The 12,422-nt window shown below is 38.4% G+C and overlaps 1 protein-coding gene across 1 annotated transcript in view; it reads right to left on the bottom strand.

The window, feature by feature from the left end:
* Nucleotides 1–7,035: 7,035 nt before the first annotated feature.
* LOC122560734 (probable helicase with zinc finger domain) overlaps nucleotides 7,036–12,422 on the bottom strand; it is a 396,873-nt gene continuing 391,486 nt past the window's right edge. Inside the window, exon 29 of the mRNA XM_043711726.1 lies at nucleotides 7,036–7,592. Coding sequence (XP_043567661.1) covers nucleotides 7,303–7,592 — 290 coding nt within the window. The 3' untranslated portion in view covers nucleotides 7,036–7,302. The remainder of the gene's footprint in view (nucleotides 7,593–12,422) is intronic.

Raw genomic sequence — 12,422 nt, 5'->3', positions numbered from 1 at the left:
CTCTAACCTTAGCACATTGTTCCAACATAATGCATACACAAAGACTCTACTTCACTTACCATTTGCTCTTCACTTCCTGGCCTCGTCCAGTTTGTTTCATCACCATTTACTGCCACCTCTGCTGCTATTGCCCATCATCCTTTTGAGATCCCACTGTCTTCCTTTTGTCAATTTTTTATTCATTACTATCTACAAGTGATGGGGATAGCTAGGGAGGGGGTGAGAATGCAGATGACACTGGACAGAACATTGAGGATTGTAGAAACTTCAGCCTCCAAATCAGGCATTTGTTCAAGATGGCAGCAAAGTAAGACGCTCTAGCTGGAGTTCCTCTGCTGCATCCGTTCTTTTTCTGATTTTTCAATCTTTCACTCACTGGAGGCGAATGGAGGGGAATAAAGGTCATGACGAATCCTGTAGGCAGTGCCAGAGGTGAAGCCCAGGCCAGGCCAGTCAGGGGGCGGTGAGTCCCGAAGCAAGGTCCCAATGTCAAGTTCTAGAGACTTGGCCCAAGCGGTTCTTTATTCTTACACTGAACTTTCATTTATGAATCTCTGAAGTCTGTAGCACATATTCACAGGTATTCTGTATATAGGTAACCTGTACCTAAGATGGCGCCAAAGTGGTGACATTACAAGAACTTTTCACCACAATCATTTGAGTGCATGTGACAATAAAGGCTAATTCAATTCACTGGATAACTACTGAAGACTTCCTTCCAACTGCTGAACAAAGGCTGTTCCTCAGCATCATAGTATCAGTTGCAGCTCAATGGGCATCTCATCCATTTCGAGTCAGAAGGTTGCTAGTTCAAGATTCAATCTGGGGAACTGAGCACATAACCAAGGCTGAAACTCCCAGTTCAGTACTGTCAGATTGCATATGAGACATTAAGTGATTCAAGACAGCAGCATACTATCACCTCCTCAATTTGCGATTGGCAATAAATGCTGGTCTTACCCAGATCATATGAACAAAAACTAGAAATGAAACAAGCATCATTCACCCTCACAGATTGTTGTACAAGGTTCCATGGTACCATTCAGTAACAACCAGATGAATGATTTATCATTCAAGCAACAACATTAAAAAGTCATATTGAGATATGTGGTATTTTCTGACCACCTCAGCATTGGTTACCACAAAGCCCGAAACATTGATTCTTCTGCTCCTTGGATGCTGCCTGACCTGCTGTGCTTTTCCAACACCACACTTTTTTGACTCCAACATTTCTACGACAGTTCTGTAAAAGTACTTGTATCCAATCTGAAATGGTGACTGTTTACATCTTCATAGTTGCTGCTTGAACCTGTTGAATATTTCCAGAATAATATGTTTTTATTTCAGGTTTCCAGTTTCTGTAATCTTTTGGTTCTGTTTCAAAAGTATTTAGTTGATTCTAATGTACTGTGGAATGTCCTGCAATTATGAACAGTGCTACACAAATGCAATTCCTGGAGGAATCAGGAAAAAAAAAGGATGGTACTTTAAACTTAACTTTTTCACTCTGACCCATTGGTCAGACCTAGGACTGTAGCTGAAACAACTTTGCATAGCTCTTAGTAAATATAAATTTGTCTAAGAGGTAATTCAATTGAGCTGTTTGATATAGTCTGGGTTTTATAAATGCGAGCATTACTATAATAAGACAGGTTGTTTGAAACATCAAAAGCTACTTTTTTGAATTTGAAATGTAAGTAATTGCAAAGAGAGTTGCACAGTTAGAATGAAATGTGTTCAGCTATGACCAACAAGTTGGTTCTAAGAACAACATTGCTGTGAGTTGATAGAGAGAGAAGGAGAGAGCTAAGAACTGCCAGGTTGATTATGTTACCTGGGTGATTTATAAACAACAGATTGGCGCTATCTAATTGAAAGGAGGAAAGCCCCATAGCGTACAAATATAAGGCACTGGTTGGGTAATTTAGCAAAAAAACAGCAAAGCATATGCCAAAACAGCACAGGGAGGGAGAGCTAGTCAGTCTTGCTTGATCTTGGGTGTTGGTTCCTTTCAAAACTTTCGATAAAGCCCAAAATATGTTTTCCTTCAACAATTTTATGGAAGAAGAGCAATAATTTTAGCACTAGGGCTCGATGATGCTGGAGATGACACCTGAGGCAAGGCGTGCCCTTATCCACATAATTTCAAGGAACAACAGGAACTTGAAGAGAGTGTGGAAAGCAATCTTTTTCTGGCTATGAGGTACATTTGCAGAACAATTTGACTCTTTCAGCACAAACAATCCTGTGTTCACCCCAAACTCACCATCAATGTGACATTAAATACAGAATGTTTCCTGTGTGCTCCCATGCATGCCAAACCAATAATACTATCAAACCTCTTCAAGATTTATATCTAAACAGCTAGCAATGTTAGGCATAATTTTCCACAGCCCATTGCACGTCCGTAGAGCTATGATTAACTATTGTGTTTCTCCTTAGTCCCTGAATGTGTGCTAAAGCTTCCCAGATAGCATGAGTGTATGAGATGGCCTTATCTTATAAAAACTAAGTCAAGAGGTGAACCTTCTATAGTCTGCACATCTTGAGCAGCCTGATCTTGTCTGTTCCTCCCTTTTCTTTGAAGAGTGCAAAAATTATCTTTGTTAGACATGAGATGCAGTGAAACCTATGTGTCAATGAGCAGAATCGACCTGCCATTCTGTGAAGATTTCAGTTTATTTAACTCAGCTCAGCTCAAATCCCTGTTCTCAGTTGACTCCTTTTTATAGCTCTCGACCTTTTATCAAGGTTTATAACTGCCAGCTGCACTCAAAAAATAACAGGCTGTCATATAAAATAACTGAACCAATTGCAGAGGCTGATTATTTTAGTATTTCTATGTTTGACCTCACTTAAGCTTGTTATGAACAGAAAGAAAAAGACGACCAACTTCATAACAGTTGTAACACATTAGCCAGAGGCTATTCGATCACAAATTGTTCCTGATTTAAAGGAGCAGCTAACAGGACAAAACAAAATATATTTGTCAAAAAGGAAGTCTGTCCATTGTCTAATTGTCCATTGTCTAAATGCTCAAGCACTTTAATAGCATCATCCTACAAGCTGGGGGCTCTCCAGCATATCAGAGCAACATCGACTTGTGGAATAAATAGTTCTCTTCAAGGTGTTAAAGAGGTTTGCAGTCTTTTAATTCCTGCAACAGCATGCAAGTTCCTGCCCCTTCAAATGGATGCCTCCCAACAGAGACAGGAATAATATATGGAGTCTTGCCAGAAATGATTAAATTGAGACTGATACCAGAAACTGCAATCACACGGAATTGATGCGTTTTTAGTTTTGAACTGCATGGAAAATTTAGTAGTTTCATCAAGTGTTGCCAGTGCCATTTGCTGAAATTAACATTACTTTCCCATGGGAATATCAGGTGCATTTTTCATTTGGATAGAAAATTACCCTCTGATTTAGACCTGCAGATGGAAGCACACCTTTATAGACCCACTATCATAGAAGCTGCAGTAGAATCCTGATTTCTGGTCAGCCTGCTCCTCCACACTGTTCGAGTCTGTACTTAACATTTAGTGGTCAGACTGATTCCAGGCAGTCACAGAACACATAGGCAACATCAACTCATCCACATTTCATTGACACATTAAGCATTGCCAGAGCTATTACATAATTTTTCCAACAGACAGCTGGCAACAACAGGAAAGAACCCTCCACTTTTTACAAAATGGTATGATTTCCCAAGGGCAGAACATCAACAATTATATTCATGTGGACGGATACCACTGTCAATCAAGGCTAACGTTTGTGTAAAGATGTGTCAAAATTGTGTAGAGATGATCTTGGTTCAGAATCAGTTTTGATGGAGATGAGAAATAGTAGGGAAAAGAAGTCACCAGTGGGAGTGATCCACAGACTCCCTAACAGTGACCACAATGCAGCTCAACATATATAAGAAATATTTGCTGCTCATGATAAAAGTATAGCAATAATCATTGGTGATTTTAATCAACATCTTAACTTAACTTAAAAAGATCAGACTGGCTGTAGTAACCTTAATGAAAAGTTCATGGAATGTTTTTGTATGAGTTTCTTGGAGCAGTATATTTTGGAACTGACAAGAGAGTAGGTGATACTAGACTTGGTATTATGTAATGTGACAATATTAATGATCTCATGGAAAGGCACCTCTAGGTGCTTGATTCAACATGATTGAATTTTATATTCAGTATGAAACTGAGAGAATTAGGTCAAAAATAGTATTTAAAACTTAAATAAGGTAACTTTGTGGGCATAAAAGCTGAGCCAACTGAAGTTAACTGGAATATTAAACTAGCAGATAGTTCAACAGAGATGTATTGGTAAGCACTTAAGGGTACATTTCCAAACACTCAGAATAAGTATATTCCTACAATAAAAAAAACAATTCTAAAGGGAGGATTCACTACTTGTGGTTAATTAAAGTAGTTAAGGAAAACATTAAACTTAAAGAAAGAGCACATACCTGCACAATGATAGATGAGAATAAAAAGAATGGCAGAGAATGACTAAAAGATTAATCAGGATGAATAAATGAAAACATGACAGAAATCAGATAGAGTTTCTGAGTTTGATATGACTCTAAGCAAAAATTGTACTTCAGTTAACTTTGTTTCTCTCAGTACAGATACTTCCAGACTGCTGAGTTTCTCCAGCATTTCCTGTGCTTGTTGTGGGTTGATAGATAGTTTGGGCAAGGGCATCAAAGGTTATCATGGAAGATGGGAATGTGGAATTCAAAACATAAACAGATCAGCCATGACCTTGTTCAAGGCAGAGTAGACTTGAGGGGCAAAATGCTTTTTTCTGCTCCTATTTCATATGTTAGTGAATGACAACTTCATGAAATTAAAACTTGAATGTTTTTAAAGTAACAATGTCTTCAGTTTGAGACAATCCATTGTTTCCATTATTTCACCTATAAAACGTCAAGTTATAAGTGAATGATGTGCAAACAAGTCTTGAGCACAGTTGTAACACAGAATCAGAATTATTTTTCTAATGTTGGAAAAAATTATTTTGCCCCCATGCTGGACAGATTATTTTGAGTAATTTGATTAGTTCATCTCTCCATTGATTAATGGGCTCTTCTGACATGATTCTTCAGGGATACAAAAAGGGTCAAATTCAGAAACATAGTCTGTGCAGGAGCTTTAGGGGGAGGTATGGAGGAAGGCAGGCTGGGGCTTGGGTCCACCTACAGGGGCCCAAGAGCTGGACAACTGAGGTATTAGTGGGCCACAATAGTGAGCCTTGTGTAATAGTAAAGATAGAGAAAAGGAAAAACATCTGATCAGTTATTGGTGTTTCAGTTGTAATGACCCATGATCAAAGATCAGCATAAGCCAGTTGAAAGCTTTGCACAAGATTTTAGACGAGCAGATCATGATAGAAGAGTTATCGAGCAAAGCCATTCTGAGCTGTTTAGAACTGATGGATACAAGGCTGGATAAGTATGAGATTCTGCTGACATTCAGCAGGACATCCAAACCACTTATGGTTTTAGGAATTGTCATCTTTGTTTTACATTCCTATTATAATATAAAAGATATATAGTGTCCCCATTCACTTCTGGGATAGATAGAAAGCCTGGTACTTTCTGACAGAAACTAATATTGAACCTGGATGAAGGGAGACAGTTTTGTAACTTTAATTTATAAGCAAAGAACATTAATTGCACTGGAATCTTTATCACAACAGTGCCAACAGGTGTAATTAGTACCACAGCTACCTATTGTGGATGCTTTTATAATAGATCTTGACATATAAACCCGAGCCAGATGTTTTCCATGAACTCTGAGAATGAACGTTCTGATCCATCCAGTGATTTTCATATAGAATGGATTATAAGAGTGTATTAGCATATGTCGTGTGATGTTGCTCTGAGTTGAAGGATTTGCTTATTTGTAATGACAGGTGCAGTACAGCATGTAAGACATGATGCCTTATTTCAAGGTCAAATTCTGTTCCTCAACAGCTCAATATCCACTAGGCAAGCCTTTATAAAACCTTTTACCAATTCTTGCCTCCTTTCCCATTCTACTGTAAGTTGCATTAAGTTAGCCATCTCTTGACTACACATTAAGGATTTTTAAATTAAAATATGAAGCAGCTTTTGTTTTTTTTCACCAAAATATTTAATTAGTTGTTTTATGTACAATAAATAACAAAAATAGTGGCAACTTTGCCAAAATAAAGCAAGTTTAAAATGGCCAAATCAAACATTTTCCGCACAGCTTGTTGAAGTGAACAGCTTGAGCTGTCAGTAAATTGGAAGCATACAACTGTTGGTACAGTTTTGAATTAGATTTTCTGTGCAACAGAGGAAAGTAACTAAAAATTCAGAGAAAGGAGGTCATTACCATTTAAGGTAGATACCATGCGGTTTAGGAAAGCACAGCGTAGCTTAGCAACTGAAAAATTACAACAGTTACAAATGCTGAATGCAGTCAAGACCTTTTTTTTAAATACCATATTAAATACATTACTACATAAAGAGAATTAAGAAACACTACAGACTTTGGATAATGTCGAATATATAACTTGGACACTCAGATTCAAAAGAACAATGAAAATGCAAAGGTCAGAAGTGGCAGTGCTAAAAGCTCATCACATTTGCTATGTCATATCTTCACGACGGAAGACAATATCACAGCTCCAACAGAGCATAATCACCTTGTAACATAAATACAAAGCTCAGAGAGAAGAGAAGTTTGTAAAATTTAGAAAATAAACAGAATTTAAAATATCACTGTTTTTCTTGCAACGTTACTCGTGATCGTTGAAACATCGATTACTGTAATATTAATGGGCTTAGCTTCTCTCTCACATCAATTAGTGCCAAACCATACTCTTTAGGAGTATGGAGGAGTGATTCTGAGAAGTGTGGTTGACTTTCCTCTATGGTTGGAAGAGGGCTGCATCACATGTCACACTCATATTAGTACAAAATCAAACACCAGCAAAATTAAAAGTCTAAATTAAGCTTTGGTACAACATTTTCCCTCCCAAAAATACAAAATAAATAGAACAAACGCCACAAAAACTCACAATACCCATTTTAACAGAATTCATCTGGTTCATGTGCAAATAAGCAGAGATGATAAGCTTTTGTAAAAAGAAACATTTTCACAAGTGACGCCTTTCTACATGTCCAATATAGCATCTATAGAAATTTTTATGTGCACACAATAATATCTTACAAAAAAGGGTTTTAAAGAAAATTAATAATGTCTCAAAAAAAAAGTGAGAAGTGCTTTGTAAATTAAATCATGTGATCATAATCAGCTACTTCAATTATTCAAAATAAGAATAGTAGCCACTGTCGTTTAAGGATGACCTCTTACTCAGGTCCTGCAATATAGAAATAGGATCAATAGGTTTCCTATCTGCTTCTGAAGACAACTTCAATCTCGTCTTGGGTGGAGCTCGAAGAACACTGGCATAAGAAGCAGCTCCTTTGCCTTCTATAGGCTTGGATGGACTCTGGTACTGAAGTTGGTTGGGCTGTGTGAGGGAACTTACGTTGGTATTACCTTTATTACACCCAGTATCCTCCTCGGTCTCAAAACCTGGAGCACCATGGCCTAAAAAAAAGATAAATATTAGGCTAATGTTATGCAAAAATTTAACTTAATCCAAATGTTGCCAAACATAATAAATGTTAACATTTATTTCTAGAATTGATTTAGTTGTTGGCTTCCTTCCCCTTCTTGGTCCTCACGCAAGATACATCATCCCCCAATGTCGCTCTGCAATAGTATCTGAGAGAGATATTAGCACCACTTTATTCCCATCAAGAAAGCTTTATATTGAAGACCCTATATATGGTACAAACTTGTATTGCACCATTCAGATACAAAGCATACTGGAAGCTCCATCTTACTAAAATGACATTTGTTATTTTTTGCCTCAGATTATAATGAGGGTAGATTTCATAAAATAAATTTGTAGTCCTTTGAGTATGGAAGATTAAAGAGTGAAGTAATTGAATTGTTTAAAATGATTAAAGCACTTGATAGGGTGGATAGATGGTAATTATTTCCTTTGGTGGGGGTGGAGTTCAGAATAAATAATAGCCTAGCTGTTTCAAGAGTGATATCATAATGTCGAGAAGCACTTCTTCACACAAAGGTGATGGAAACCTGGAACAATTTCCCCAGAAAGCTGTTGAAGTTGTGGATTAATTGAAAATGTACAAACTGAGATTGACAGATTTGTGTTCGGCAAGGGTAATAAGTTACAGAACTAAGAGATGAGATAAGATATAGATAGGTCATGAACTAACTGAATGTCAGACAGGCTTCAGTAGCGTTGTGTTCAGTTTTAGGCATCACTCTTTAAGAAAAAAATTGAAAGATTAAGTCGGTGCAGAAGAAATTTAGTAAAGCATTTCCGGGGGAATAAGCAATTATAGTTTCGCAGATAGGCCACGTAGTTGCTCACCAGGAACCAGTAAAACAAGAAGGAAATTGGATAGAAGTGTTTGAAATCATGATTAAAGTAAATGGGATAAACTGTTTCCAACAGCAGAAGCATTTATAAAAAAAAGGTAAAACTTCCTTGCAAATGGCAAAACAACCAGAGGCAATGTGAAGAAAAACACTGTTACACAAGCAATTGGGATTCGGAAAGTACTGCCTGTCAGAGTGCTGTATACAAATTCAATGGTAGCCCTTCAAAGGGAAATTGGATTATCAGATCATGGAATGGTTAAAGTATAAGTGAAAGCCAGTTGGCTAGTCACATCTGTAACAGTGCTACGCAAAAGCAATTTTATTAGCCCCACGCTTCCACATTTATCCTGCAGCTCTGCAAATTTTATTCTGTTCAAGGGGAATATTCAAATTCCTTTATAAAATCCCTGAAAGTATCTGCCTCTATTTCACTCACAGCTGTATCCAGCTCCTCACCACACTGTGCAAGAATAAACATTCCTCATGCTGCTGTAGCTTCTTTCAACAATCACCTTAAATTGGTCTCCGCTGCTTTCAACATTTCTGAAATGAAATTTGTTTCTTTCTATCTAATCGAGACAGACTCTTCCTGACTTGGGACACTAGGATCAAATCCCTCAAGATTATCTACTCTGAGGAATCTACCCACATAATTGAAGTCCCTCATCCCTGGAACAATTCTTGTACATCTTTCTGCACCCTCCCTAAGATCTTCGCATCTTTTTGGAAGGGCACAATTGGATACAATACTCCAGCTGAAGCTCAACCTATCTATTTATAGAAGGTGAGCTTAATTTCTACATTACTTATAAAGATTTGGATCCCAAATGCCTCACTAACTGTTTTTCAATCTGCAGTGCTATCCTCAACAACTTGTGGACATTTCCCCTCCCCCTCCACCACCACTGATCGCTCTGCTCCTGCACCGCATTTGGAATTGTAACCCTTATTTTATATTGCCTCTTCTTGTTCTTCCTACAAAAATGTATTGCTTCACAGCACTGGATTGCACCTACTATATGCCAGCCATTCCACAGCCTAGCTACAGCTTACTGAAGTCTATTAATATTCTCCTCACAGTTTCCAATACACAGCTTTTGTTATCCACAAATTTTGAATTGTGCTATGCTCTGCAACAAGAAATGTAGTGTTTTTAACAGCCATCCATAGCAAATTCATAAACATGAAACCCTATGAGTATAGGAGATAGTAAGGACTGCAGATGTTGGAGAAGTCAGAGTTGATAAAGTTATGATAGGTTGGTGATGAGAAGTGGTGTCATGGTCGAGGGGGCAACAGAAGGAGATATCGGCAAGTTGGCATCTGGCCTCAGCGATGTAGAGGTTGGTGCACCATACAGTCCCGATGAAGGGTTAAGCCTGAAACATCAACTCTCTTGCTCTTCAGATGCTGCCTGACTTTTTGTGCTTTCTCCAGCATCACAGTTAATTGACCCCATGAGTATGCATTGCTCCTGTCTGAAATACTGTATTCTATTGCTCTCGGTTTCCTATCACTCAGCCACTGTTTTCCAGGATGTCATTTTGCTTTTATTTCAGGGATTTCAACTTTGCTGACAAGCCTATTATGCAGCACTTGAACAATATATCAATGAATCAAACAATTTTTTGGAAGCCCATGTACACCACATCAAATGCATTACCTTCATCAATCTCAACAATAAATTTCAATCAAATTAGTAAAACATAATTTACCCACAATAATTCCTGTTGACTTTCCTGAATTAGTCCACATTTGTTCTAGTCACTGTTAATTTTGTATTGAATTATTGTTTCGAAAGACTATCAGTACTGAGGTTAAACTGATTGGCCCATATTTGCTGGCCTTACCTTTACACCCTTTGGTGAATGAGGGATAACTTTTGCTATTCAATCAATCCTCTGACAGTATCTCAATTTCAAAAATATACCTTATTCATAAAATATCTTTATATACATAGATAGTCACCAATGCAGCATTAAAACAGTAGCATATGAAGAAATAAAAAACATTAGAGTTTCACTCTATTCAGCAAACAAACCAAAGGCATTTCTTACTTGAACAAGACTATATTTATATATATCTGAGGCATTGGGAAAGTCTGATAATTAAATAGATCCCATTTAATTTCAGCAGAAAGACCTTAGAAGGTGATCTTTCCCCACTGCACCTTGGTGGCAGCTGCCCCAACTGTTAGTGCGTCCCTCAGCACGTGATCCTGGACTTTGGAATTGCCAGTCTGCAATCAGTTCAGGTCAACTCCATGCTCTGGAAGATCAACAAGTTCTGAAACTTGTTGCAGACCAAAGAGCATCTTTCACTGAATTGATGGTCCTCCAGGTGCAATCGATGTTTGACCCAGTGTGTGCCCTGCGTCACAGAGCTGCTCCAGATGAACCTTGACAAAGACCATCCTTTCATTTAAAGAGGATTGTAAGTTTTATGTCCAGTGTAAGCTCAATTTCCACCCTTACTTCATTTGGCATCTTCCAATCCATCTAGCTTGGTCCTGGTGATTAAACAACTTAAAAGATTTAATGACATAACAAGAGCCAGCCTCTTTTATCTTTTATCTCTTTTATCAAGCTTTAGCTCATCCAGTGCCTTAACTATTTCCTCTTTCACTGTGACTTTGGTAGCATCTTCTTCCTAGGTAGACGGAGATGCAAAGTACTCATTTAGTACCTTAGCCCAGTGTCTGATCTTCACGGACAAAACTCACTTAGTGCACCCAGATTGGCACTATCCTTCTTTTACCACACCTTACTAATTCCATGTTTACTGAGACATTTCCTTTAATGAGTGAAAATTAATTATTCTTCTGCTGGGGACTAGGAAGTGAGGGAAGAGGGGAATGGTTGTGAATTCAGGAGGGAAAGTTTGGGAGGCAGATTGCCTAATTTCCAGATTCTCAACTCTTGCTCCCACAAACTGTGACTGGTGGTGGGCTCTCCTGATCGGGCAACCCTAGCCTACACACAACCCCAAACAGTGAAGCTGAAAGACAGACCTCTTCACCTCACCAGGAGCACCACATCACTGACTAGCCCCAGTGATCTCTCCGAACTCACCTTAATTCAGGTCTTCCTCCTCTGGAGCTCGACTCCCAGTGACATTGCTGGAACTAAATGAGAAACCTCCAGCCATCTGATTGGTCAACAGCTCTCAGAAGTTTGTTCCCAGGAAGAAAAACGAGTAAAACTGCCGAATAAGCTGAACTCATCTGATATGTCTTGTGTTCTTCAAAATTAAAAGGTCCAGTACATTCATTTCTGAATATTATTGTTTGTTTTACTGTTTTTCTCTCTCTGGGATCACCTCTCTTACACGGGTAGAAGTTCCGAAAGGTGGCAGTGAACTACCTACTATTGAAATTAATTGTGGCATTTTCAAAAAAAACTGCAGCAGACTGACACCGCCTTTCCAGTCAGTGCATGAGGATATCGCTGCATCCACTAAATTCAACACTATTGTTGCCAGTCTCTTCCCATACTCTCTCTTTACTTTTTATTTGTTTTCTCACTTTTCTACCTTCCGAACTTTTAATAATCAGCAAGGATCTCACTTGTATTATTATTAACTTGATGTTTGTCATTTGCATCATTTTTCTGTTCGTTAATAGCTCAATTTCTTATCTCATCTATTTCATTTGCCCTCCCCCAATTAATGTGTTTCCCCTGGAATGTCAAAGAGTCATAGAGATGTACAGCATGGAAACAGACTCTTCGGTCCAACCCGTCCATGCTGAACAGATATCCCAACCCAATCTAGTCCCACCTGTCAGCATCCGGCCCATATCCCTCCAAACCCTTCCTATTCATATACCCATCCAAATGCCTCTTAAATGTTGCAATTGTACCAGCTTCGACCATATCCTCTGGCAGCTCATTCCATACACATACCACCCTTTGCATGAAAAGGTTGCCCCTTAGGTCTCTTTTATATCTTTCCCCTCTCACC

The sequence above is a fragment of the Chiloscyllium plagiosum genome, chromosome 21 (assembly GCF_004010195.1).
Source record: "Chiloscyllium plagiosum isolate BGI_BamShark_2017 chromosome 21, ASM401019v2, whole genome shotgun sequence".
Lineage (NCBI taxonomy): Eukaryota > Metazoa > Chordata > Chondrichthyes > Orectolobiformes > Hemiscylliidae > Chiloscyllium > Chiloscyllium plagiosum.
This window is presented reverse-complemented; position numbering and strand designations above follow the sequence as displayed.